General features: G+C 41.0%; 1 protein-coding gene across 3 annotated transcripts in view; it reads left to right on the plus strand.

The window, feature by feature from the left end:
• klhl1 (kelch like family member 1) overlaps positions 1-26,415 on the plus strand; it is a 206,788-nt gene that overhangs the window by 61,854 nt on the left and 118,519 nt on the right. For all 3 annotated transcript variants that reach the window (XM_062975583.1, XM_003218649.4, XM_016992276.2), the window contains exon 4: positions 373-569. In XM_062975583.1, coding sequence (XP_062831653.1) covers positions 373-569 — 197 coding nt within the window. The remainder of the gene's footprint in view (positions 1-372; positions 570-26,415) is intronic.

The following is a 26,415-nucleotide window of genomic DNA, read 5'->3' on the forward strand; positions in this document are numbered from 1 at the left end:
CTCCATCAGTGAATTAAAAAAAGAGATCTCAGAGTAATAGATCTCTCCAAACTTCTATTATTTCAGGTGCCTCATAACACTACAAGATACCACTGGGTAATATGGTAGGCAAAATTATGTGCCACAATTGACTCCCTATGCAATACTACTCTTTTGTCTAGTACTAGCTAGAAAAGCTAAACTTAACTAAAATGCAGAGAAACAGATGATGATGTTACCTTTTCTAAAATTTCTCTAAAGTTTATTTTTCATCTGTCATTATAATGATTGCAAAATTTCCCTTTTTGCACATTTAATAAAATCATAGCTACATTTGTTACAAAGTTTTTTTTAAAAAAAAATCACTCATTTCTTAATCTTCCTTATATACAGGTTGCCTGGAACTAAAGGAAGATACCATAGAAAACCTCCTGGCAGCAGCATGCCTTCTCCAGCTCCCTCAAGTAGTTGAAGTCTGTTGCCATTTCCTCATGAAGCTTTTACATCCATCTAATTGTTTGGGAATCCGGGCATTTGCAGATGCTCAAGGATGCACAGAGCTTATGCAGGTGGCTCACAACTATACCATGGTAAGACAGTTCCATTATATCTTACTGTATATAGAAATGCATAAAATACATGAATGGAGTTTGTCAGCATTCCAATATTTTTCATATGGTTTTGATCTACATGATATTGCATCACGAAAAGAGCTTTGGAGTGGGTTTTAGTTGTACAAGATAAATATAATGTGAAGACTAGAGCTACTAAAATAATACAGAATCTGCTAAGGCATTATCCAGATAGCACCACGCAAGACAGAATTATTTGGGGATGCCGGTTTTTGTTTGTTTGTTTATCCTTGAATGACATTTTACATAAGTTTGGTTAGTTTTTAAGTAATGTATTGCATAAGTAAAGCAACATGTTTCAAACTGGAAAATTTTAACTAGGCTAATTTAAGAACTCATATCCTCCAACTGTGGGTGCTTCCGCTCCATGTGTATAAACAATTATTAAACTAAACAATAACAAACTTTGGAGAAAAAGGGACACATCTTTAGTTGGTTACAGCCGTAGACAAAGGTCTGGATTCAGGCACCAAACAACCCGCTTGTTGATTGATGATCCCAGCAACCCAACTTGGACCCCCATCCACTTGGCTTGAGAGATGTCTGCTGAGTTGCCCCAGCCTTGGTTTCTCAGCCACCAGGGGTGTGGAAAGCATCTGTTCAACCTTTCAGGTGAAACCTTTATACCATACCCCTTGATCCTCTATTGGCACCCCTTACCTAATCTAACCCAAATATACTGGTCACCCAATCCTGGATCCATGACCCATGCAAATGCCCTACAAAGTTGTGACAATTATAAAGAAACAAACTCCTTAAACTTAAGAAGAGTGGGTGAACTGAAACTCAGACTGAACTGATGGTTGCTTGCTCTGGCTACCCCCGTTACTGAAAATACCCAACTGGAGTGGGCCGCTTATCTGGATTATTCCAGCTGAGAAAAAATCTATGCCAGCCATTGACCAAGCAGCATGCCTCTTCAAACTCATTGGCTGGCTGAATGCCCAGGCACCCAATTGAATCCATCCTTTTACATGGGGAGATGACTGACAACCCTACCCAGTGATTCAGATGTTTTGCTGACGTGCAACCTAGATACTCTGGGTAAGTTGAGTATGGCGATTATCTGATAATAATAATATCTGATTTATGTCTGGTGATAATCCAATTATAAAAGTTGGATTCGTACTAACACCTCTCATTTTCCACTTCCACTTCTTAAGAACTTTGAAGTGGCAGACAGATCTATGTGTTATTGTGAGATAGCAGATGGATGCTGTCTATTTAGAATTTAATACCAACTGGTTGCTGTGATGTTTCATTGGTTTTATAATGATTTATATCATATTATGCTCCACCTTGACATTTTTGAAGGGGAAGGGCAGGATATAAATCTAATAAATAAATAGACTTCAAATCCATGTCCTTTCAACCATCTTTCTAGAAACAATATTGTAATATTCGTAGCTGAATATTTTTGGTTCGATGTCACCTAGTTTGTAACTTGGGAACCCACTTAACTGGAAGCAACTTTACTTGATAAGTCTTTCTATTTATTATTGAATGGATGCCAGCAAAGAAGAAGTCTTAGTTCTTAATTATAAGGTAGTTATAGTCTCAATGGAAAATGAAAAGGCAACAACATTATATAATGTAGTTTAGAAAGTGACCTCGGCAGTCTTATAGTATGGGACAAGAGTATACACCAGGGATCCCTAAACTTTTTAAACAGGGGACCAGTTCACTGTTTATCAGACTGTTGGAGGCCGGACTACAGTTTTTAAAAAACAAATTATGAACAAATTCCTAGGCACACTGCACATACCTTATTTTGAAGTAAAAAAACAAAACGGGAACAAATACAGCCTCAATGCTAATAATAAACATAATCATAATAAAAATAATAAAGAAGGTTGGAAGAGACCCCTTGGGCCATTTAGTCCAACCACTTTCTGCCTTTATGCACCAAAAGCACAAGCAAAGCACCCCTGACAGATGGCCACCCGGCCTCAATGTTGTTAATAATACGAGGGCTATCCAGAAAGTAGGCTACATTTTGGATTTTAAAATATCAAAGTATAGGATAAATCATTTACCATATTGTCACGACCCAGGGTACAGAGCACCAATAACCATACGCAGAGGCCAGATTCTATCTAATATCTTTATTAAGGAAATATATAAAGTTAGTAAAAGCAAATGTAAAAGTTAGTCCAGAAGTAGACCTTTCAGGGAAGGTCAAAATTAGTCCAAAGAAACAATGTCCAATATGAAATATTAAGGTCCAAAGTTGTAATCCAATAACCGAAACACTCACTTTGCCAGGCAAAGTGAGGGGAGATGACAAGGTCCTTTAGTCCATGAACTTGAGCAAGGCTAGGAAATAACTTGATACTTGAAACAAGGCTTGAAACGTGGAACAAGGTAACGAGGAACAAGAACAAGGTCCGTGGAAAACTTGGTAAAATCCGTGAAACAAGGCAAGGTTTAGTCCTGGGAAACAAGGCAAGGTCCGTAGGTAAACAAAGGCTGGGAAGCAGGAGCGAAGGCAGGAAACAAGGACAAGGCTTGAGCAGGAACGAGGCTTGAATCGGAGCGCGCTGTCCAGACACAACTCGCTCCGGAGGCTGACGAATTGACTCCGCAAAGTTACTCCGCGGGTAAAACACCTATATAGAGTCTAACTTTCCCGCCGAGAGCAGTTCTCTGGGAACCAGAAACGAAAGCTAATCTCTGAGACCAGATGTTTGACTCCTTAAAGATTCTCATGGAAAGCAGGCTTAATTGGCAAATTCTTAGCAATTATTCTTGCACTCCTGCGCGAGGCTGCTTCCAAACCTCTCTGTTGTTTACAAAACTCATGGCGAGAAAACACTGGAGATGTAGCCTCAGTATTTGTTTGACATACTTCTGGAACATAATCCTCTTGCAGGTGCAAGGTTCCCAGATCTGGCTGGGAAGAATCTGTCTGGGAAGAATCCAGTTCTGACTGGGAAGGTAAAAAACCCAAGTTTTCTTCTTCATCAGGCATCACAATGTCATGAGCAGGACTACAAGGCCCATGAGTCATCACACATATGCAGCTGAAAGACCCATCCCAAAACTACAATCTCATGTAATCCCCATTTAAATTTAGCCACGTTTCTTATAGATAAATGAGTTTGAAAAGTACTGCACCAGTAAATTCCCCGCTTATGTCGTCAGCTCTTTCCCCTTCTCCCTTCCTGCAGCGTAGCCAAAACGCTGCGCTGCCAGGCATGCCCCCATTGTTGGAAATGGAGGAGAGAGGCGGCAAATTTACTGGTGCAGTACTTTTCAAACTCATTTATCTATAAGAAACGTGGCTAAATTTAAATGGGGATTACATGAGATTGTAGTTTTAGGATGTGTCTTTCAGCTGCATATGGTAAATGATTTATCCTATACTTTGATCTTTTTAAAATCCAAAACGTAGTCTACTTTCTGGATAGCCCTCGTAATAATAATGATGATGATGATAAGAAGACCTGGCTATGGCTCACGAATGGGACCCTGAAGAAGGAGACAGAAGGCCTGATCCTTGCAGCCCAGGAGCAAGCCATCAGGACAAATGCAATTAAGGCCAAGATAAAAAAAATCAGCTGATGACCCAAAATGCAAACTCTGCAACGAAACCGACGAAACCATTGATCATGACAAAGTTCTGGAACACAACACACCAGACATCACAGTTGTGGAAAAGAAAAAGGTTTGGATCATTGATGTTGCCATCCCAGGTGACAGTTGCATTGACGAAAAACAACAGGAAAAACTCAGCTGCTATCAGGACCTCATGATTGAACTTCAAAGACTCTGGCAGAAACCATTGCAGGTGGTCCCGGTGGTGATGGACACACCGGGTGCCGTGCTAAAAGATCTCAGCCGGCATTTGGAAACAATAGACATTGACAAAATTATGATCTGTCAACTGCAAAAGGCCACCCTACTGAGATCTGCGCGCATCATCCGAAAATACATCACACAGTCCTAGACACTTGGGAAGTGTTCGACTTGTGATTTTGTGAAATGATATCCAGCATAACTATCTTGTTTGCTGTGTCATACAATAAAATAATAATAATAATACATCACACAGTCCTAAACACTTTTTGTGATACGAAATTCAGCATATATATCTCGTTTGCTATGTTATACTGTGTCTTTGTGCCGATGATGATGATGATGATGATGATGATGATGATGATAATAATAATAATAATAATAATAATAATAATAATAATAATAATAATAAAGAGGTTTGGAAGAGACCCCTTGGGCCATTTGGTCCAACCCCCTTCTGCCTTTGTGCACCAAAAGCACTAGCAAAGCACCCCTTAATAATTAATTATTAATTAAATAATAATTAAAATATCATTATAAACAAGCAAAGCTTTGGAAGGCACTCACCAGGTGAGGGAGAGGTGGGAAAGGTGTGCGCCTTTCACTCCCCCCCTTTGCACCGCAGATACCTTAATGGAGGAGGAGGGAACCGCTGCCGTGGGGGCCGGATAAATAGCTGCGATGGGCCGCATGTGGCCCCCGGGCCTTAGTTTGGGGACCCCTGGTATACACAGCATAATAGCCAGGCAGAAATAGTTTTGCCCATCCATCAATGAAATAATAAGACAGACAAAATGTGTTGGGATAAATATGGGCTATGGAACAAGAGTATGCACAGCATAATAGCCCGGTAGAAATAGTTTTGTTTAGCATGACATAAATTAGATTTAAATGAGATAAAATAATAAGAAAATAATTTCAATTTGTTCCACACTTTTTATTATTTATGTTGCACCTTTGGTTCAAAGAGCTACTCAATTTTTCCTCTAGTTTCTATTATATGCTTGTATTTCCATCCTTAAAAATAAAATAAATTAAAACCCACCCTGTAGTTAGAACAATATACCACCTGTGATGAATCTTGTATTTGATGAAAAAACAAAGTAGATGTCTATTTATACAAATGAAAGGGGATTAAATGTACAGATAAACATCTCTGTTGACAAGATAGTTAACCATTTGGTTAAAAAAAGTACAAAATCTAGTACCTACACACAGTGTTGGCACTAAATCATTTAGTTGTTTCAGAACCATTTTTTAAAAAAAGATATACTGTACTGTAAAAATCAATCAATGCTGTAAAAAGTGAACTAATGGGAAAAAAAACTTACAATTCTGAACATATATAACAAAGAAATATCTGTGAAAATCCAGGCAAAAATGCATTCATATTCATGTTTTGTTGTCTGATGGCTCTGAGAAAAACTTGAAATATAAGAAAAATGATATTTTTTCTTAAACTGTCTTCATCAGTTTGTGCAACAAATACACAGATGTTTGTGTTTGCGTATTTGAAAGCTGTACTTTGTTGATAGCAGTATCTTTTTTCTGACTGCTGACCCTCCAGCTTGACTTCTTAGTGAAAAGTATTTTATCACATGATTGTGCATCCATTGCTATTAGTTTTTTTTTTCTGGAAGAAAGGGATTACACATGTCTTTCATAGACACTTCTGACATTATCTCTGTGAAACAATTAAGAACAAGTCTCCTCCTCTGTAATTTTGTCAATTTATTCTGATTCAGAGGTTTCAAACACCTTGGCTATTATACTAGTAATTCCCAAATTGTCTTCTTGTGTGCTGTGATAGGGACCACAGGGTGCCTTGAAAATCAGGCCATTATTTTGGATGCGTTCACAATTTTAGCTTCATTTAACAACTTAATTGCATAATAGTATCTTCATACTCTTAAGAGGCTCTTATTCCAACATTATACAACTACTGTATCCCTTTACATACTATTTATGTGCTGAGTGTGGGAAGATGCTGCAGGGAATCCTATTTGATCATTTCCCAGTTTCATCTTCTTGGGGTGGTGGTGGAAGGTGGGATTTCCTATGTTTACAGGTATCTTTGGTGAGGATATCCATGGGTGGTCCTGAAAGTTGCACATCATATGGGATAGGGCCAGCTCCCTCAATATGTGGAGTTCTGCCAAAGTGTATAAAGGGGTGGTTATGTTTCTTAGAATCAGAAGGCACTGAATAGGACTCGGGACCTTTTCCCACTCAATGTGAGAAACCGCTTTCCCATAGGCAACCTGTGGCTTTTAAGGACTGTGAACACATGAACACATACTGGATACAAATGAACCAGATCCCACTACTTCCCATAGCAAATAAAATAATGCACCTTGACATCACATGGTGGAAGGATGACTCCTCCCAATACATAGGATTTGTAGCTACGTCACTGTCTTCCCTTTCTTTTTCTTTGTCTTTTTTTTGGGAGGGGGATCTCCACAGCTTCCAAGATACATTCAAACATAACACCGTCTTCTCATTAAAAGAGAGGCTGTAGGTATAAACACTAATATTGCACAGTTCCTCTCATCCAACTTCTTTCCACCACACATTCTCAGCTCATTCAGCCCACCACCATCCCCTGTCATCGAGCTTTGCCCCACCATAGGGTCACCTCTCATCCATCTTCCTCCTCCAGCTCCCCACCATTTCCTGTCATCAAACCACCCACCATATCCTTTAATCCAGCTTCTTCATCACATGATATCCTCTCATTCAACCCCCACCATCTCCTTTCATCCAGCTTGCAAACTCTTCTCATCCAGCCCCCCACCATCCTCTCTTATCCAGCTTCCCCCAGCATGCAAAACCTTCTCATCCAGCTTTCCCCCACTGCACGATTTCCTTTCATACTGACCCCCACCATCTTCTCTCATTGTTAGGGATTCCTCTTCTTCAGAAGAGGAAAGGGAGCAGGAAAGAGTTCATGAATCTGGGGGTGAGTTGGAATCTGAGGAGGAGACTTTGCAAGTACCCACTTTTCAGGAGAGGTGAAAGGAAACAGAGCAGAGACGTCGTTTAGCTAGAATAGCTGTCAGAAATGCAGTTGAGTAATTAGGAACTGCCCTAGCAGCTGTGAGGGGAATCAGAGCTAAAAAACAGAAGCAGGTGCAGCCAGCTCTTGCTGGTAACAAACTGACTCTAATGCCTTTGCTCCCCGTGTGCCTGCTCCGAGTCTGCATCTGGATATATTGCTGTTTCTTTGTCTGAAGGAAGACTGCTATTTGATTTGGGACTGTATTAGAGACTAAGAACTGCATTTGCCCTAAGACTTCCTTGCTTCCTTTTGCATTATTCCACTGAGTGTGCTGTACTTTATGTTTTGCTGAAGTAAAGCAGTTTTCATTTACTTACCACAGTGTCTTAAGGCTGTTCTTGAAAGTCAAAACAGGATACTCATTCAGCTTTCTCCCACTACACAGTTTCTTCTCATTCATCCCCCACCATCTCCTCTCATCCAGCTCCCCCCTCCACATTATGTCCTCTCATCCAACCCCAATAATCTCCTCTCATCCTACCCAGCATCCTCTTTCATCCAGCTTCCCTCCAGCACACAGTCATCAGTCATCCAGCTTCCTTTTGTTGTGTGATGATACTCTTTGCATACAAGTCCCTTCAAGTTGCAAATGAAAGGGGTAGTGCATCATGTAATCACAACGGTAAGAACTCATATGCAAAGAGTATCAGAGACAGGTTATTTCCCAGAGATGGGTGATTTCCCTGCTAATGTATGAGAATGTATATCTTCCATGGAAAAGGAGGAAGACCTATTATATGGTCAGTGTAGACTCATGTAATGTAGTTTTCTTGCATTGAATTGCATTATATGAGTCTACACAGACCTTATAATGCAGGTGGAAGAGGCCCCATCTACACTGATCACTTAATGTAGCTCGAACTGCATTATATGGTCATTATAGATTCATAAAATGCAGTTGAATTGCAGTCAGTTGCATTATATGAGTCCACACTGAGCATATAATGTAGTTTGATCTGCATTAAATGGTTAGAATCGATGGAGCCTTAGTGTGCCTTGGCATTCCTGAAATATAATTGACAAGTGCAGGAAAATCCTGGAACATCAATGATAAATTCCTAGACAAAAGAGCAGCCAAAGACGAAACACATGAAAATAGCAGTCCTATATTATTTAGCTCCAGAGCAGGCTCTATTATCATGATCTTTTTAAAAATAGCTATGAAGAAAGCTTTTAAAGACCCACCCTCTTTTCCTCTGCCCTAACATTTTGTGACCCATTTGAAGTGCACTTTCCTCCAGTTTTCTCTGAACTGGAAGAGATATCACCCCTCTGCCCCCCCCCCCAAAAAAGCAGAAGAATGACACTTCTCTTTGCTTCCTTACTGTATGCTTATTATGCCATGCAGTAAAAAAAATTTTCCACCATCTTCCTCATGTGCAGAAAATCTCTATTCTTACTACTGAATAAAGGACATGAAGGAAGATCCTGCAACAAATAAAATACAACTGGGAGAAATTTACCTGATCATATTAAAACAAAAATGTATTAGTAATTACAAATGTAGAGATTTTTTTCCATTATTTTGAAGTGTTGACAAGTGTCACAGAGGGGAAAATGCCACCAGTGTTGAATTCAGCATAAAATCTGAAGTAGAATGGCCAGTGAATAATCTGAACTGTGACAAGAGACTAAAAGGGAGCAGCATACTGTGATTGAAAGGAAACATATGGCTCTTTTTTACTGCATCTAGCTAAAAAACCATTTATAGAAGTCTTTAAAGTGAGACTATATTTGAGTTCAAGAGCAAACATAACAGTCACTTTTTTGAATGCAACTGCGCTAGTGCTACTCACAACACCTGGAGCCTCTCACAGGTTTTTCAGTTTGCATTGAATTTTCTACCTAATAAAAGGCTCAAATTGAATTTGAAATGTAATGTCATGCAGACACTAACTCCCCTCCAACCCCCAACCCCCCAAAAAACAAAAAAAAATAATACTGCCAAAGTGAGAAGAAAGGGGCAGAGAAGGACACTAGACAAACATTTAATATAAAAGAATAAGATACATGCATTGTTTACAAAAAACAACAACAAAACAATGAAATACACACACCTTTTTACAGTTCCTTGAATTTTCGTAGGGGTTTAGGATTTATCACAAAAAATTGATGCACTTAACATACTTAGCACTGTGGAGACACCATTTTTAAATTTTAGAACAAGTGTTAAGTAGACAAGGCAAACTGCCATTTCTTTAATGTATGCCCTCTTTTGCTGTGACCAATCTAAATGAACTCTAAAGCAATCCAGTTTTTCCAGTAGTCACAGAAGGAGCCGAATCTGCAAGCAATTACTGCACCACTTGGTTTCAGATTAAATATGTCTTGTTCTTGCAGTTTGCAGTTGGCCAAAAAATCTCATCAGAAAGGCCAGGCGAAGCATCCCACTTTGTCTGGTATCAAAGTGAAAAGAGAAGGGCAGTGGGGCAAATCTGATTAAGCTTTCCCCATCAGGCATGGGAAGCGTCGCTGTTCTGTAGAGCAGTGGTTCTCAACCTGGAATCCCCAGATGTTTTTGGACTACAACTCCCAGAAATCCCAGCCAGTTTACCAGCTGTTAGGATTTCTGGGATTTGAAGGCCAAAATCATCTGGGGACCCAAGGCTGAGAACCACTGCTCTACAGAACAGCGACGCTTCCCATGCCTGATGGGGAAAGCTTAATCAGATTTGCCCCACTGCCCTTCTCTTTTCACTTTGATACCAGACAAAGTGGGATGCTTCGCCTGGCCTTTCTGATGAGATTTTTTGGCCAACTGCAAATCTGTGGCAAATAGCTATCTACCAATGGTCCCTATCTGACCAAGAGAACTTGAACAATTCTGCAAAAGAAGAATAGACAAAAATTACAGGATTCCAATAGGCAAACCAGACAGAGATAACCAATAAGACCAGTAGTTGTATTTGCTGTTAATGGGGCTTCTACTAAGTATACAAGTAGACTCAGGGAGCAGTTTATTCAAGAAAAAGTTCCAGTTTCTTTTCCTTTTTTTGCAGTAATTTTGTACCTCAAATAGGAGTACTTGGCACCTTCACAGTAGTGTGCCTTCACAGTAACAATCAATTTCAATCCCAGTTTGTGCTACAACAAAATGTGGAAAATTCAAGGGGAGTTGATTACTTTGGCAAGTCACTGTAACATTTATCTGAGAGTACACTCCATTTAAAAGTATGAGTAAACTGCTGAGTAAACACACATAAAAGTGTTTTGTAAATCTCTTCTGTTGTAATCAGTATACTGGGAATGTTCAACAGGCTCATATCTGTAGTCATAACTTATACCAAATTACTTCGCAAAGTATGGCTCAGGCTGCATCTGTACTATAGAATCAATGCAGTTTGACACCATTTTAATTGCTATGGCTCAGAGCTATTTATTTTGTGTCAAAATCATTGCATACTAAATAAGTTTAAAAGTGATAAAATAAAGGAACCACAAACAGCTAAATAGTTTTAGACCAAAAGCGGGCAACAACAATTGCATTGTTGGTGGCTTTAAACAACTCCTCCTCCATGCATGAGGCAGGGCATTTTGGGCAAACGTACATATGAGGAGTTTCTGTTGAATCATAAGTTTTGGTCTGATGATCCATCTGCACTCTTTGGCAGAGAAGACTAAAGTTTTTGTAAAACTGCAATTACCCATGATCCCATAGAATTGAACCATGGTAGTTAAAGTGGTGTCAAATTGCATTAATTCTATAGTGTAGGTATACCTTCACTGTAGGAGTTGCCACATTCAGAGGTGCAAAGATCCACCATCATAATCATAAGTATATTTATAGATATAAGGATAAAAACAATGGAATAGAGAAAAGAAAGTGCAAAATATGTAGTTACACAAGAAAATAATTCCCAGCTCAAAAATGCTGGGTTATCTAAAACCTTACACTGAAGCTGGAAGAGTCACTAAGCTTACATGAAGGTCCCTTTGCTCACTTTCTGTGTAGCATTCTGCACAGGTCAAATGGATGGAAATGAGTGAGGAAAGGCCTATTTTGCCAGACTTTGTGTTGTCTGAATTAGTACTAATTAACAACAGCTACCTCCCCAGCAGGAGATTCTCAAGGAAGGGGGCAATCAGTGGCAGTCTCTTTGGGAAGGTGAGAAGTTACAAGCAGCAGGCAGATCTTTTAATGTTAGATAGCTTTGTGCATCTGAGAAGCTGCAGAATGGACATGACAAGAAAATTCACACCAAATGGAAGCTGTTGTTCCAGCCATTATAAGGAAAGCTGAAATGACAGCCTTGTCAAATTCTGGGGTAGCATGGCATTGACATTTATCATGAAAGCTCCTTCTCTTCCATTCTCTTATGTTGAAATCAAAGCTTTACCCTTTTCTCCTGGAACTGCTATCAGGATCTTATTATCCTCTTTTTATCAAAGTTGCTAGCAGTGAACCCACACTACTTCAATTGTGGTATTGTTTATCAACATTCTCCCCCCCCCCTCTTTTTTTCTCCTTTGGAAGCAGAAATGGAAGTAGGTAAAAAGAACAGCTTGAAAACCGAGAGACTATGTATGATTCAAATCAGTGACCTTCAAAATTATTAATCATTTAAGGTGTTTTCTTTTAAATATATATGTCAGAAGAACTTTCATTTCAAATTGTGTACACAAAAGCCAAAGCCTTGGTGTGAATATCTGCTGCCTTTTAAAAGGTATCTTTGGGTTTGTTTAATTTTGGTAGTGCTATCATGAATAATTTCCAGTTTTTGTGCGGGCTTTTTTAGATCAGGTAGGTATACATTATTTTAGATATTTTTTGCTATTTGCTTTGATGATATCTGTACCATAGTACATTCCGTCTGATTATTAGATTTTTAAAAATTATTCTATTTTGTTATTTCTATGTCTCCAGAAATTATTGCTTTTTTTTACTGGTCATTTTTGAAAAACAGCCCAATTTTAAATTAAATACTTGCTGGCAGATAAAATGTATGTGTCTTATTAATGATCAAATTCAGATCAGTGGCAGTGAGAACATAATTATTTAAAATCCTGAAATGTTTGAGATAGATATTTGGATTGGGTAGGTACAAATTGCCTTCAATAATTTTTCATTTGATGGTATTTGTGTCAGAGTATATTCCTTTTTTTTCCTTTGTGTACTCCGTGAATGCACACTAGTGGAGATGACTGCACCTGCGCAGGCTCCAACTGAATTCTTCCAAGCTAAATGTTTGAATTTTGGTGGTAACCCCACCCCTCTCCCCACAGGGCATAAAGGGCAGCCCTGGGCGCTCACTCACCAGTTCTTTTTTTTCCGCCGCAAAGCTCGCTTCAGCCTCTTTGTTCTCTGATGTCTACCACGCACTTTAAGCACTGCACCGAGTGTGCGACCAAGATTCCAGATTCCAATGGCACGCCAAGTGTCTCCTTTGTCTTGGCAAGGGCCATGTTGTTGTTTCATGCCGCCACTGCTTAGCCTTCATGGCACGAGCCCAGAAAAACAGGGTGACCAGACTTAAGGCGCTTCTCTACCAGAAGACGCTCACGCCCAGACTGTCTACATCGGCCTTGGCTTCAACATCAGCCTCAGCTCCTCAAAAGGTGCCCTCCGTCTCTTCGAAGATTTCTAAGGCCTTGAAGACCTTTGCCCGGCTGATAAGCCCACAAGACTGTCAAGTCCAGACAGACCACTTCACTTCACTTCTTCATTTCACTTTATTTCTTAATTAGTCGCTCTCCACCAGAGTGCTCCGAGCGACTTACAATTTAAAATATCATTCCACAATATAAAAACATTTAACATAAAAACATTCAACATAGAAACATTCAACCTAAAAACATTCAACAGTGATTATTTGGCAAATTAGATCTGATTTACTTAAATGCACAACCAAACAGCCAAGTCTTGAGTGCCTTTACAAAAGGTCGCAACTCCGACATTGCTCTAACATATGGAGGCAATGAGTTCCACAGAATTGGAGCATAGATTGAGAAGGCTCTACGCCTTGTAGCTTCCAGGTGTATCTCCCTAGGGCCCAGTACGTATAGGAGATTTTCCTGGGAGGATCGAGGTGACCACTGATGGAAAAAAGGAATGAGGCAGTCCCTAAGATATAATGGTCCTTGGCCATTTCGAGCTCTAAATGTCAGGATCAGTATCTTGTAAGAGATCCGATGTTCTATTGGTAGCCAATGTAGTTGTTTCAGAATTGGTGTAATATGGGATCTTATAGATGATGCCGCTAGCAGCCTGGCCGCTGCATTTTGGACCATTCGTATCTTCTGGGTTTTTGTCTTTGGAAGGCCGGCGTATAAGGCGTTACAATAATCCAACCTAGTGGTGACTGTTGCATGGATTACCGTTGCCAATGCTTCTGTCGAAAGGTAGGATGCCAATTTCCTTGCCTGACGAAAATGAAAAAAGGCCTGCTTACTTATGGCAGTGATCTGGGCCTCCATTGTCAGCGATGAGTCCAACACAACCCCAAGGTTTTTAACAGTAGCAGACGGAACCAGAACTTCCCCATCAAAATCAGGCAGTGACTGGATTAACTCTGGTGGCTGGCCGGGCCAGAGTATCTCAGTTTTTGTGGGATTCACTTTTAGTCTACTCACTCGCAGCCAATTCATCACTGCTTCCAAACACAGCTTAAAGTTCTCAGGAATCGTGGTTGTCCCAGGTTCGAGACGCAAGAGTAGCTGGGTATCATCTGCATACTGGTAGCACTCTGCCAAAGCTCCGCACTAGTCCAGCAAGTGGTCGGACGTAGATGTTAAATAACAGGGGCGAAAGGATAGCACCCTGGGGAACTCCACAGCAAAGGCAGGAGCTCTCAGAGCTTTGGCCTGAGTACTCCACCCTCTGTCTCCGGTCTCGGAGAAATGAATCGAACCATTGAAGAGCTAAACCTCATACACCAGACATAGCCAATTGATGGATCAGCAAGTCATGGTCCACGGTGTCGAATGCAGCTATAAGGTTCAAGAGTACCAATAGTGCTGATCCGCCTCGGTCTAACTGATGACGAATTTAGTCAGTAATAGCTACCAAGACAGTCTCTGTCCCATGACCTTGGTGGCAATGTATTACATCAACAAACAGGGAGACACCGGATCGGGGAACTGATGGCCCTCTCGACTCGGATATGGCTTTGGTGCATAGCCCACATAGTTTCCATTGTGGCTCTCCACCTCCCGGGCCAGATGAACGGGCTGGCCGACTCCTTAAGCAGGATGACAAGTTCCTCCCATGATTGGCAACTTGATCCCGAGACTCTCCACTCCGTCTCTGACGACTTGGGATGGCCAACACTAGACCTCATTGCCTCTCCCCACAACTCTCAACTACCACGGTACAGGGCGCGATTCCCTTCAGCAGCAGAGCCCGGATGCCTCGGAGATGCCTTCCTCCTGGACTGGTCTTTGGAATTCCTCTACGTGTTCCCACCAATTCCCCTGATAACGAAAGTGCTGGAGAGACTCTGCCTTGCCTCAGCATCGGCGATCTTCATCGCTCCTGTTTGGCCATGCCAACCGTGGTATCCATCCCTCCTGTACCTATCCTTGGGGAGATTCCATCCTCTCCCACCTCTGCCACACCTTCTGACCAGACAGAGCTGGCAAGTCTTTCACCCCGACGTGCTATCTCTCCACCTCACTGCATGGAGGATTCACACCTGAATACCCTCCATCCAGGCTTGCAGAGGATTCTCTGTGTGGCCCACAAACCCGCGACGTCAAAAGCATATGCCTACAAAATCTCTTGGTTCTGTGCCTTCCTTCGATCCCGGAACATTTCCCACCTCGGTACCAGTGGTTCTAGACTTTCTTCTCACCCTTGCTGACCAGAAACTCTCTCTGACCTCCATAAAGTCCTACCTCGTTTCCTTGTCCTGGTCTTTCCAGCAGCATGGTCAACCCTCTCTGTTTGCCAACCATCTTGTTGAGACCTTTTTGAGAGGGTACAATAACCTGTGCCCGCCGGTGTAACCTCCTACACCAGGTTGGAGCCTCGAGCTTGTACTCTCCCAGCTCACGGCCTCCCCCTTCGAACCACTGGCTTCAGCAGATCTACACCTGCTCTCCTGGAAGGTGGCCTTCCTTGTTGTAGTTACTTCAGCCCATAGGCCTTCTGAATTGGCTGCCCTCAGAGTGGACGAGCCCTACCTTCGTTTCCACCACGACCGCACTGTCCTGCGGCCAGACATCACCTTCCTGCTGAAGGTGGTCTCCGCCTTCCATCTCAACCAAGATGTTCTTTCAGCCTTTTTTCAAAACCCCTCCTCCCCTCTCGAGAAGAGACTTCACCTCCTCGACGTTAAGAGGGCTCTCTTGTTCTATAAGGACAGTACCAGGGGCACACGGAAGACTCCCAGGATTTTTGTCTCTTACACCCCGGATAAACTGGGGAATCCAGTCTCCTCTCAAAGACTATCCCTATTGCACCCCAAGGCAGCGTGAGCACTGGAAACCAGACAGAGACCAATAATCATATAATATCTTTATTAAAACAATTATAAATTCAGGAATGAATAAGTGGAAAGGATGAGCGGATGACAGTACTTTGTAAAAAGATATGAATTAGTCCAAAGAGTTGAAGAGAAATGTCCAATATTATTGTCCAAAGTCCAGAAACTGAAACATGCTCAAAACTGTTGGAAAGTTCTTGAGCGGGGAACAACAAGAAAGCAAGACTGAATAACAAAGTCCAAAGTCACTAGGAAGTTTTTGATATCAAGGCAGGAACGAGACGAAGCTAAGACCAAACTTGATTCAGGAACAAGGCAAGGAGGTGGATTTACTCCGGGTCTACTTGGGAGTCGCGGCTTGGCTTGCCCACCAGGAACAGGAAACTTGGCTTGGTAGAATCAGGAGCTAGAGTCGGTGAACTGTTCTCAGGAAATAGCTACGTTGACACCACAAAGTGTTCACAGTGCAATACACTTTTATGGAACTTAGATCTTATCACAACAAAGGGAAGCCAAACTCCCCAGAGGTTCCCAAGGGAATCTTCTATCCATTATCCCCTCGAGATGCCAAGCGGTTACTCCTTTGGAGCCCTTGTTTTTCTGATCTCTGGCGATGCAGAAACTCCCTTCTGTTAAAGGACACATTCTCTGGGGAACTCAGAACATCTGGTTCAGCCACGGGAGTAATATTTCCAGTTTCTCTCCCAATTAAGGAATAATCCGAGCTATCAACAGCCGGCAGCTGTAATTGGAAGGAGCTCTGTGGACTAGGTAAAAAGTCAGAATAAGCTTCATCTTGGTCAAAGTTCATTTCTGAATCAGGTTCAGAAACCAAAGGTGGCTGGGGTATGACAATCCCCCTGGATCGCACAAGCCATAGAACTTGCTTACCGACTGGCTAAGCACTCCCCTCCTCCTTCGGTTTGCCCAAGATCCACGAGGGGTCTCTCAGCCTCTACGGCTTTCCTCAGGGGTATTCCCCTCAACTGCATCTGTAAAGCGGCCATCTGGTCAACCCCTTTGACCTTTGTTTCTCATTACAGAATAGACTCTAGAACTCACAGAGACTCTGCCTTTGCCAGATAAGTCTTTTCTTCCTGCCTGACATAAGTGCCTTTTCCTATGTCCTCCTCCCTTCCCGCCTCATGGAAGAAGGAGTCAAAGACCTTTTCACAGTGTTTTATTGTTGAACTTTGCCTTATTGAACATCTGCATATTATGGTACCTACTTCTGTCTCAGTCCTTGTGTTTGTATTGCACTGCAATCACCTTTGCAATGCTGGTTGCTACTTAGGTACCCACCTACCTTTGTTTTCCCTTATTTTCAGAGCAAGTTTACAAGTTATTTCTCCTCTTGGAGACATTTATATGTATGTACCTACTCCCACACCCATACCGATGTGGCCACGGTACTGAGTGCTCCCGCAAGACTTGGATGTCTCTGGTGCGCTAGGTCAAATTCTCGACCCATTTGTCCTTTTCATGCACTGTCTTTTGTTGTTCATGTGCTTAATAAATATTGGGTTTGGACACTCAACTTGTTGTTGGGTTTGGTTTGTCCCACCATCCTGTGCTTAAGCTTGCTAGTCTCCACTAGTGTGCATTCACAGAGTACACAAAGGAAAAGGACAGATTGTTTACCTGTAACCATGTTTCTTCAAGTGTACTCTGTGAATTCACACAAACCCGCCCTTCCCCTCTAGCAAACCTCTCCGTTTCTCGTCACCTTTGTGGCGCAGGAAGTGGGGGAGTGAGCACCCAGGGCTGCCTTATATGCCCTGCGGGGAGGGGGGTGGGGTTACCGCCAAAATTCAAACTTTTAGCTTGGAAGAGTTCCGTTGGAGCCTGCACAGGCACAGTCATCTCTATTAGTGTGAATTCACAGAGCACAGTCGAAGATACATGGTTACAGGTAAGCAACCTTTCCTTATTATGATTATTGCCTCACTGGTGTTATTTCTAAAATGTCAACTCTAATAAAAATGAATATATATTTGTCAGATACACAAAAGGGGAACTGATAATGCTCAAAATTCACTATGGATTGGCCATAGTTATCATTACGTTTCATGTTCTTTTCTCCAAAGAATGGGGGATATAGGTCTTGTTTCTCAAAATATTAACTTTCAGTGGATTTAGAACTAGAGATAGAAGAGAAATAATAATATCAACATCTGTTTGCTAATCAAACTTTCATAGATCAACTGAATGAATTTTTCCTGTGGGTGTAAGGCATTATCAAAGTGATATTTCTTTGTGTTCTTAATATTAAAAGAACCCTCATATTGTCCTTGTCTTTGATATCCTTTTCCTCCGCTCTTCTTTTTTCCATAAACAGTTGTACTTCATAAGATCACTGCTTGTGATTTGGCTATCTGGAGGTGTTTGTTTGAAATGAATGGATATAACTGGTGCACTTATCACAGTGTTGAACTCTTTTATGATAAGCTTTCTCTCATATGCCGATGATGCTACAGTTCATTAGAGTATCAGTTCATCAAGACACAGTGGGGGAAAGAGATGAAGTGAAACCATTTAAGGGATCGGCATATGGATAATAAGTCAATTAGCATAAATATAAAGAAGACAACTACTGGTAGTCAAATGTCTCACATTCAGTGTAAAAAGTAGTTTAGCAAATAGTCCATGGTGGATTAGTATCCAATCTGATGGCTAATTTAACTCCAAGAATCCCCATCCTTGTTGCTTAAAACCCACCAAAAATATAACATGCTGGAAAATAAGGCTGAATTACTGTGTGGATAACCTTTGTTCTCTCACTTGAATTAAGTTGTTTGTTTCCGGAGGAGGATATTTGAGATCATCACCATCCAAAGGTGCTCTCAAATTCAGTTGAGTTTTCTGTGTGGAAACAAACATGGCATGCCACTTTTCACATTTCTTTCCACATAGGTGAAGCATAGGGAAAGAAAGAAAAATTCTGTTCTATTTTGTTGTCAATCAATATTCATAAGAAGAATTTATACAGTATCTGTAGATTCCAAGGAAAGAATCTATAACAAGGATCAGTAACCATGTTGATCTGAAAACTAGCCTCAAAGATTTCTCCATGTGCAAAAGTAGGATTATGCAGAATTGGCTGCTGTGTTTAAGACCCATAGCTTTATTAGATCCAGTAGATATGTTAGGTATTTGATTTTCTGTTCTTCCCTGTTCAACTTCTTATTTCTTTCACGCCCTGGTGTAGAGATCCTGGGTTAAACAACAATGCACTCCCTAAACTTATAGGTGCTTGAACCAATTATTGTGGAACTGGAGGTAAAGAAATAATACTCTGCACAACTGCAAGCAAAAAGAGAGATAAATTGAACTCAGATGCACCCCAGAAACACTACTGCAACAAGCATTGTTTTCAAAATAGTGATTTAATAGAGTTCTTCTTGGCTTTATATATTTGCTAACTCACTTGGCTTCCTGGCTTGAATAACTCATGTCTCTTTACAATCCACAGACCATCTTCTTTTAACATCTAATGATATTTTGGTTTGTTTTCCAGACTTCGAGTCTACAAATCATCAGTACACTGCTAAAAATTTAAAAGAAAGACACCCAGCTGAAAATATCAGATGAATAGATTTACCCATTCATTTCTGCCTTGTATCTTATGTAAAAAAAGATCAAGCATATACTTTTATAAAACAATGAGGAAAGCAAAAAAACTCAACATTTTTTTCCCTCTTTAGTGATCAGGATATATGAATTTCAGTAGGATTTTATCAACAGAACTTGTCACTTGTCATTTACTTAACCCTACCTCAGAAATACAAAAATATTGCATTTCAGTATGCTATATGTGGATATAGTGCATTATTATATGTGTGAGATAATAGATTAATGTGATAGATTCTTTTATAAAAGTTTGACTGGGAATCTAATGTCGTAATTGCAATGTTTTCAATAAATGTAAGGGATATAAATATAAATGTACATTTAAATGTCATGGACAGAAAAACAGTCTCCCTAGCACAGAAGAGTTTTAGCTGTTATCATGACCATACCTTAACAGGGTTGTTGTGTATTTTCCGGGCTGTATGGCCACATTCCAGAAGTATTCTCTCCTAACGTTAGACGTTTCACCCACATCTATGGAAGGCATCCTCAGAGGTTGTGAGGTCACAAACCTTTCTTGCTTATCCCGCCTGATTCTTGCTTCTAGATTCTTCTAGATCTTGTTTGATAATAAAGTTGTGGCCAGTGTATTACAATACTGTTATCCTGCTTCATCATTCCTAGTGGGAGGCAATAAAATTTATAATATTGCTCTTCATTGGGGGATATTAGATTCTTATTTTTGCCATTTTCCAGATTCTTATAAGGGCCACTTTCTTCACCTTTTTTCCTGATTATTAAGCATAAACAAACAGGATCCAAATCTAAACTATAAAATTTATCTCCTTTCTTTGAAGAAATTGCAGGACACTATATAGGATCTGTTTCTGTAGGAGAGCATTATTTGCTCTGATCCATTAATGTTTATGTGTGACATTTTTTCTCAATTAATTTGACAGAATTTATGTTAATCTTCGTGAATTCTTGATGCAGGGAAATATAAGGATTTATATTTTAGAAGAGTTTAGCTGTTTAAAACATTAGTCCTCCAAAACGAATGTTCAAACACCTCTGTGATGGATTGGCTTACTTTATTGTCAAAACCTGAACAGGTTCAAATCCATTTTCATTTCCTTTTTATTGCTCTTAGACTAATTTTTCATCTGAAAATGGCAGCTATATAATTGTTTTAGTGTGGTGTGTATTTCATGCATTAATAAAAAATCTATAGTATCTTGCTCATCAAATTCTCATCAGTTTTAGCTAGTCGAACAAAGTTTAGCTGTTTGTAGCAGAATTTTGTTGGTATTTTATTGTTATTACACTGCAATTTCACCTCCAAATGGAACTCAGAACAGTTTTCAATAAATGTATAAATATACTGTTAAAAGCATAAACAGATTAATTATAAGCATAAAACAACTTGTAAAAATGCAAAATAGTCAATAAAAATAATACACCTATGCAAACTTTAGCGGTTTAGCTGCTGAAGTGATACTTGAACTAAATTTCTCTTTCTAATGAGAAAATTATGGCAGAAAAAGGTGAAGAATTGGTAGAAAACAGTGGCCACCTCTCTCTTTTATCCTCAGGAAACATGCCTCTGAGGGTAATGAGACTGTTGGTCAAGATTGATGGCAAGAAGTGTATGAAATGGATGAATGAAATAATTATCAGATGGCACTTGACTTAATGAAAAGATTGTGATAAGAAATATATACAAAAATCATTCTGCTGAGATCCATCTAGTTTAGCAAATATAAATGTCTAATGTTCTTTAAAAAACTTGATGTGAGATAGATGTGTGTGTGTATAGAGAGAGAGGGAGGGGAGAGTGTGTTTGAATGTATATGTATGTATATTAGGATTGTGCAAATAATCATTTGTGTGTCATAAGTGTGATTTTTTAAAATCTGTATTTATGGTTCTAGAGGAGAGTGGAGCCGTAGGTGCACAGCCGGAGGGGCTAACCCCCAGGCAGTTCTTTCTCCCTCTATCTCCACTGGAGGCTGTGAGATGCTAGGGGACAAGGCATGTCTGCCCTGTAACTGACAGGGGTGTCCTGCTTTTCCTGTTTCTGGTCTTGGAATGGACAGAAGGAAACCCTGACAGAAGAGGAGGCGGAGGAGGGGGCAAGGGCAGGAACCAGGACCTGTCAAGTGCCCCACTGCTACCTAAAGGTTTGCAAGGCTACCATGGCCACCTGTTCCACTCTGCTAAGGCTTTGAGCAGCAGTGAAGTGCTTAGTGAGTCCCAGTTCCTGTCCTTGTCCTCTCCTTATCTACATCCTTCTCCAGTGGGACCTTCTTCTGTCCATCCAAAGGCCAGAAGCAGGAAAGCAGACAACACGTGGGGCCACCACCACCAGTTCCAGAGTGGACATGCCTTGTCCCTGGCATCTCTTGGCCTCCTGGGGGGTGAGAGAGGGGGGAAAGGGCTGCCCAGGGGTTAGCTCCTCCAGCTGCACACCCTCTGAAGGTAATGAGTCTAGGATCATAAATACAGATTTAACAAATCACACTTACAACCCCCAAAGATTCTTTTGCACAGCCCTGGTACATTTGTCTGTCTGTCTGACTATCAGTCTATCATCTATCTATGGAAAGTAACTTCCACAGTGAAACCACTATAAAACTTAAATAAACAACAAATGAAAAGGTCAGCTGTTGAAATAGCAATAGAAACCAAATCCCACTTCCAACTTTAGATACACTAAATTTGTATGACACATCATAATGTATACACCTGGGCGATAACTCCAATGTTAGCCATAAAAAATCTATGGGTGGATGATTGAAAATCCCATGATCTGAATGCCACTGGAAGCAAATTTATCCTGTAATGATCTTACCATGGGAACAGCTTCTATGATAACCACCATGTACCAGATCACCAAAATATTGAAAAGAGCAAAATGTGATTCTACATATATAAAGAGTAGAGCAACCACATGGACCACATGGCTCATTATATTCTGTGTCTTCAATATCTGCCTGGGGAGCACTTCTGCAAGCCCAGAGAATTCAGCTTCTGTCTCCATCATCCAACATTAGAAGCATACAATGAAGAGCAGAGCTGATTGTTTAATGAATATTCGCTCTGAAAAAAAAATAGTCAAGATGATATCAGAACTCTATCTTTCACCACAAGGTTGATGTTGAACCATGCTTGTGACCAGAGCACTCTTTGATTCATAAGGATTGTCTCAGTAATGTATTATATTTCAGTAATTCATAGCATGTTTGTTTGTTTCTCCAACTGCATGTTTCATTGCACATTGATCTCCTGAAGTTTTGCAAGATGTATTTCTAAAAATCAACATTAAAACAGAGAGGAATAACAAATACTTACATTGTGTCCCAGTAATAGCTAAACTGTATAATGAAAATGCCTATTATTTCTTATGCAGGATGCTGCATGCCTTCTCATTTTAGTATGTATGTGTGTAGACATACACTGACTCACACTGTGCCAACTAAATGCTGAAACAGCATCAATTTCTTTTATTGGCATTCAGAAATACTGTTGCCTTTTATGTACACATTTACATTGGTCAGAGGTCAAACTGTCTTTACAACTAGTTGAAATACTTCTAAAATTGAATATTTCTGCCTGGCTCATTGTGCTATTGCCCTATATAGATGATATTATTCATTCTTGGGCTAATTGTTCCAGTGAAGGAAAAATGGTTTGTTCTCTTGTTTTTAAAGCAATGGAAATATTATTTGTGTATAATTTACTCTTAGGTTGAAGATCAGGATAGAACAATAATAAAGAAATAATAAAAACTTCCAACAGAGATAGAAAACATAAACTAATGTAACAATTATTTTCAGGATGGTGAAAGACGACGATCAAGTACATTTTGGAGTTGCTATAGGAAAGAACGGAATCTGTGTTCTATTTAAAAAATCATTTAAAAGCTTCTGTAGCACTTTAATGAATGTTTGTTATTTAACAAGGAGCCTCTGGTGGCCTAGGGGATAAAAGCCTCGTGACTTGATGGTTGGGTTGCTGACCTGAAAGTTGCCAGGTTCGAATCCCACCCGGGAAGAGCGCAGATGAGCTTCCTCTATCAGCTCCAGCTCCATGCGGGGACATGAGAGAAGCCTCCCACAAGGATGGTAAAAACATCAAAAACATCCAGGCATCCCCTGGGCAATGTCCTTGCAGACGGCCAATTCTCTCACTCCAGAAGCAACTCCGGTTGCTCCTGACACGAAAAAAAAAAATTAACAATAGAGTTTAAGCAACGTGGTGATCAAATATGATATCTACTTTCCCCTTCCAAAAATGAAGTCACTCAAAACAACTTAGAAAAATATAAAGCATAACAGAAGAGAAGAGGGAAGCATATTACTTTCTCTATGAAGGCACAGTGTTGGTCTGAAAAGAAGAACCTTTGTTGTGGACAAAGGTTTTCCTATGGGATTATAAATCCAAACAAATTGGAGTTCATGATAGTTTGGAAAGCCTTCACATATGGAGCAGGCTATACTTTTCAGTCACTTTTCACATGATGCAAAAAATGGTGGTAATGATCATGGGGAGGTAGAAATAGCATTATTTTTTCTCATATGAAATTAAACAGGACACCAAGTTCAAAACTGGGCTGTTGTTAAAATACCCAATAATGAGTCAGCTCAGGTGTAAAAGAAAACTGGTATTCCAGAGTTGTAGGGTGTCAAAGCCCTGGATAGTCCAAAGGCCAACGGTTGGTGTGGCCAAAGAAACATTCACTTTCAATCTACTTATTCTCCTCCTCTTTTCTTTATCTCTTTCTTCCTACTTTCTGTTGCCCATGTTCTCTTTCTATCTATCTTTTTTCAGTTATTGGGAGGAATTATTGCTTTATGAAAAAATATGGGGAAACATATTTCTTATTTCTTTAGTCTTTTTTCTTTACTAAGATGGAAAATGAAAAAGTTGCATGTTGCTTCTTCCTGACAGTATGAGATCATTTGATACTTCTGACAAAACGACACGATGTGTGTTTCTTCAGATTGTGTAATTTTAAAAGACCAATAAAATAGGTAAATCTGTCAGTTTAATCAATATAATGTGCCATGTGAAAAATGTTTTCCAATCTCAATTTATCTTGAAATTTATCTGTGGGGATCAGAGAGCACATTAGCAAATTTTCAGTGTTCAGTGATCAATTTATAAATGGTCTGTCAAGATAAAACAACTAAATTTGACAGAATCCTAGTAGCCTGTATTGTAATGATCTCTAAAGAGTGTATCACTTGAGTTAATTTTGGATGAACCGACAATAAAAGTTTTCAATGTGTTATCGAAGGCTTTCATGGCCAGGATCACAGGGTTGTTGTGTGTTTTCCGGGCTGTATAGCCATGTTCCAGAAGTATATACTTTAACACCTCTGAGGATGCCTGCCATAGATGTGGGTGAAACGTCAGGAGAGAATACTTCTGGAACATGGCCATACAGCTCAGAAAACACACAACAACCCCATTCTTATTCAATTCTGGATGGCCACCCTTAGCATCGCCCCCTATTCTCATTGTTGTGGCTGCTAGCAGCTGCAAAATGGCTTGTGTTGGTTGCCTTTGCTTGAAGTGTTGTCAACTGGGCACTAGAAAAATGTGGGAGAGGAAATGAGGAAGAGAAGGATTCATCCCCTACACTAAGGCCCGCGGGCCACATGTGGCCCATCGGAGCCATTTATCCGACCCCCGCAGCGGTGGCTCCTTCCTCCTCCATCAAGGAAGGTGCTTGTGGCGTGAAGGAGAAGGAGGGAAAGGCGCACACCTTTCTCGTCTCCCTTGCCCCATGGGCACCTTCCCCCCCCCGCCGCCGCCACCAAGGAAGGGAGAGGAAAAGGCATGTGCCTTTCCTCCCTCGCCCCGTGGGCAGCTTTCCTGCCACTGCCACCAAGGAAGGGCCAAACGGGGTGAGGAAAAGGCATGCGCCTTTCCTCTCTCACTTTGCGGGCAGCTTTCCTGCTGCCACTGCCGAGGAAGGGAGCAGGAAAGGTGTGTGGGGGGTGAGGGGGGAAAGAAAGGCGCACATCTTTTCCTCGCCCCACATGCACCTTTCCCACTGCCAACACCGAGGAAAGGCTAAGGAAAAGGCATGCACCTTTCCTCCCTCACCCCACGGGCAGCTTTACTAGAAAGGGCCAAACGGGGCGAGGAAAAGGCATGCGCCTTTCCTCCCTCACCCCACATGCAGCTTTCCTGCTGCCGCCGCCAATGAAGGGAGTGGGAAAGGTGTGCAGGGGGTGAGGGAGGAGAGAAAGGTGCATGCCTTTTCCTTGCCCCACGTGCACCTTTCCCGCTGCCACCACCGAGGAAGGGCCAAACAGGGCGAGGAAAAGGCGTGCACCTTTCCTCCCTTACCCTGCGGGCAGCTTTCCTGCCGCCGCCGCCAAGGAAGGGCCGAATGGGGCGAGGAAAAGGCGTGCACCTTTCCTCCCTCACCCCACGGGCAGCTTTTCTACCATCTCTCACCTCGCACGCTCCTTTTCTGCTGCCTCCCGCACCTGGTGTGCACCTTCCTCAGCGATGGAGGAAGCAAAACAACAATGGAGGCATGCCTGTGGCAAAAGGAAGAGGCCTCCCATTTTATCTTGCCACACAGACTCCCTCCTCTGCAGTCCTGTCATGAATTCATTTTTCTTGAAGGCTAGCAATCTCTTCCAACCCTAATTATTCCAGTATTATTGTTGTTGTTGTTGTTGGTCAGGTGTGCTTTATGTTTTGGTTCACAAAGGCAGAAGGGGGTTGGACTATATGGCCTAAGGGGTCTCTTCCAACCATGTTTATTATGGTGTTGTTGTTGTTGTTGTTGTTGTTGTTGTTGTTATTATTGGGTGGCTTTCTGTCAGGGGTGCTTTGATTATGGTGTGGTGCACAAAAGCAAAAGGGGGTTGGAGTAGATGTCCCAAGGGGTCTCTTCCAACCCTCTGTATTATTTTGATGATGACGATGA

The sequence above is a fragment of the Anolis carolinensis genome, chromosome 3 (assembly GCF_035594765.1).
Source record: "Anolis carolinensis isolate JA03-04 chromosome 3, rAnoCar3.1.pri, whole genome shotgun sequence".
In the NCBI taxonomy this organism is placed as follows: Eukaryota; Metazoa; Chordata; class Lepidosauria; order Squamata; family Dactyloidae; genus Anolis; species Anolis carolinensis.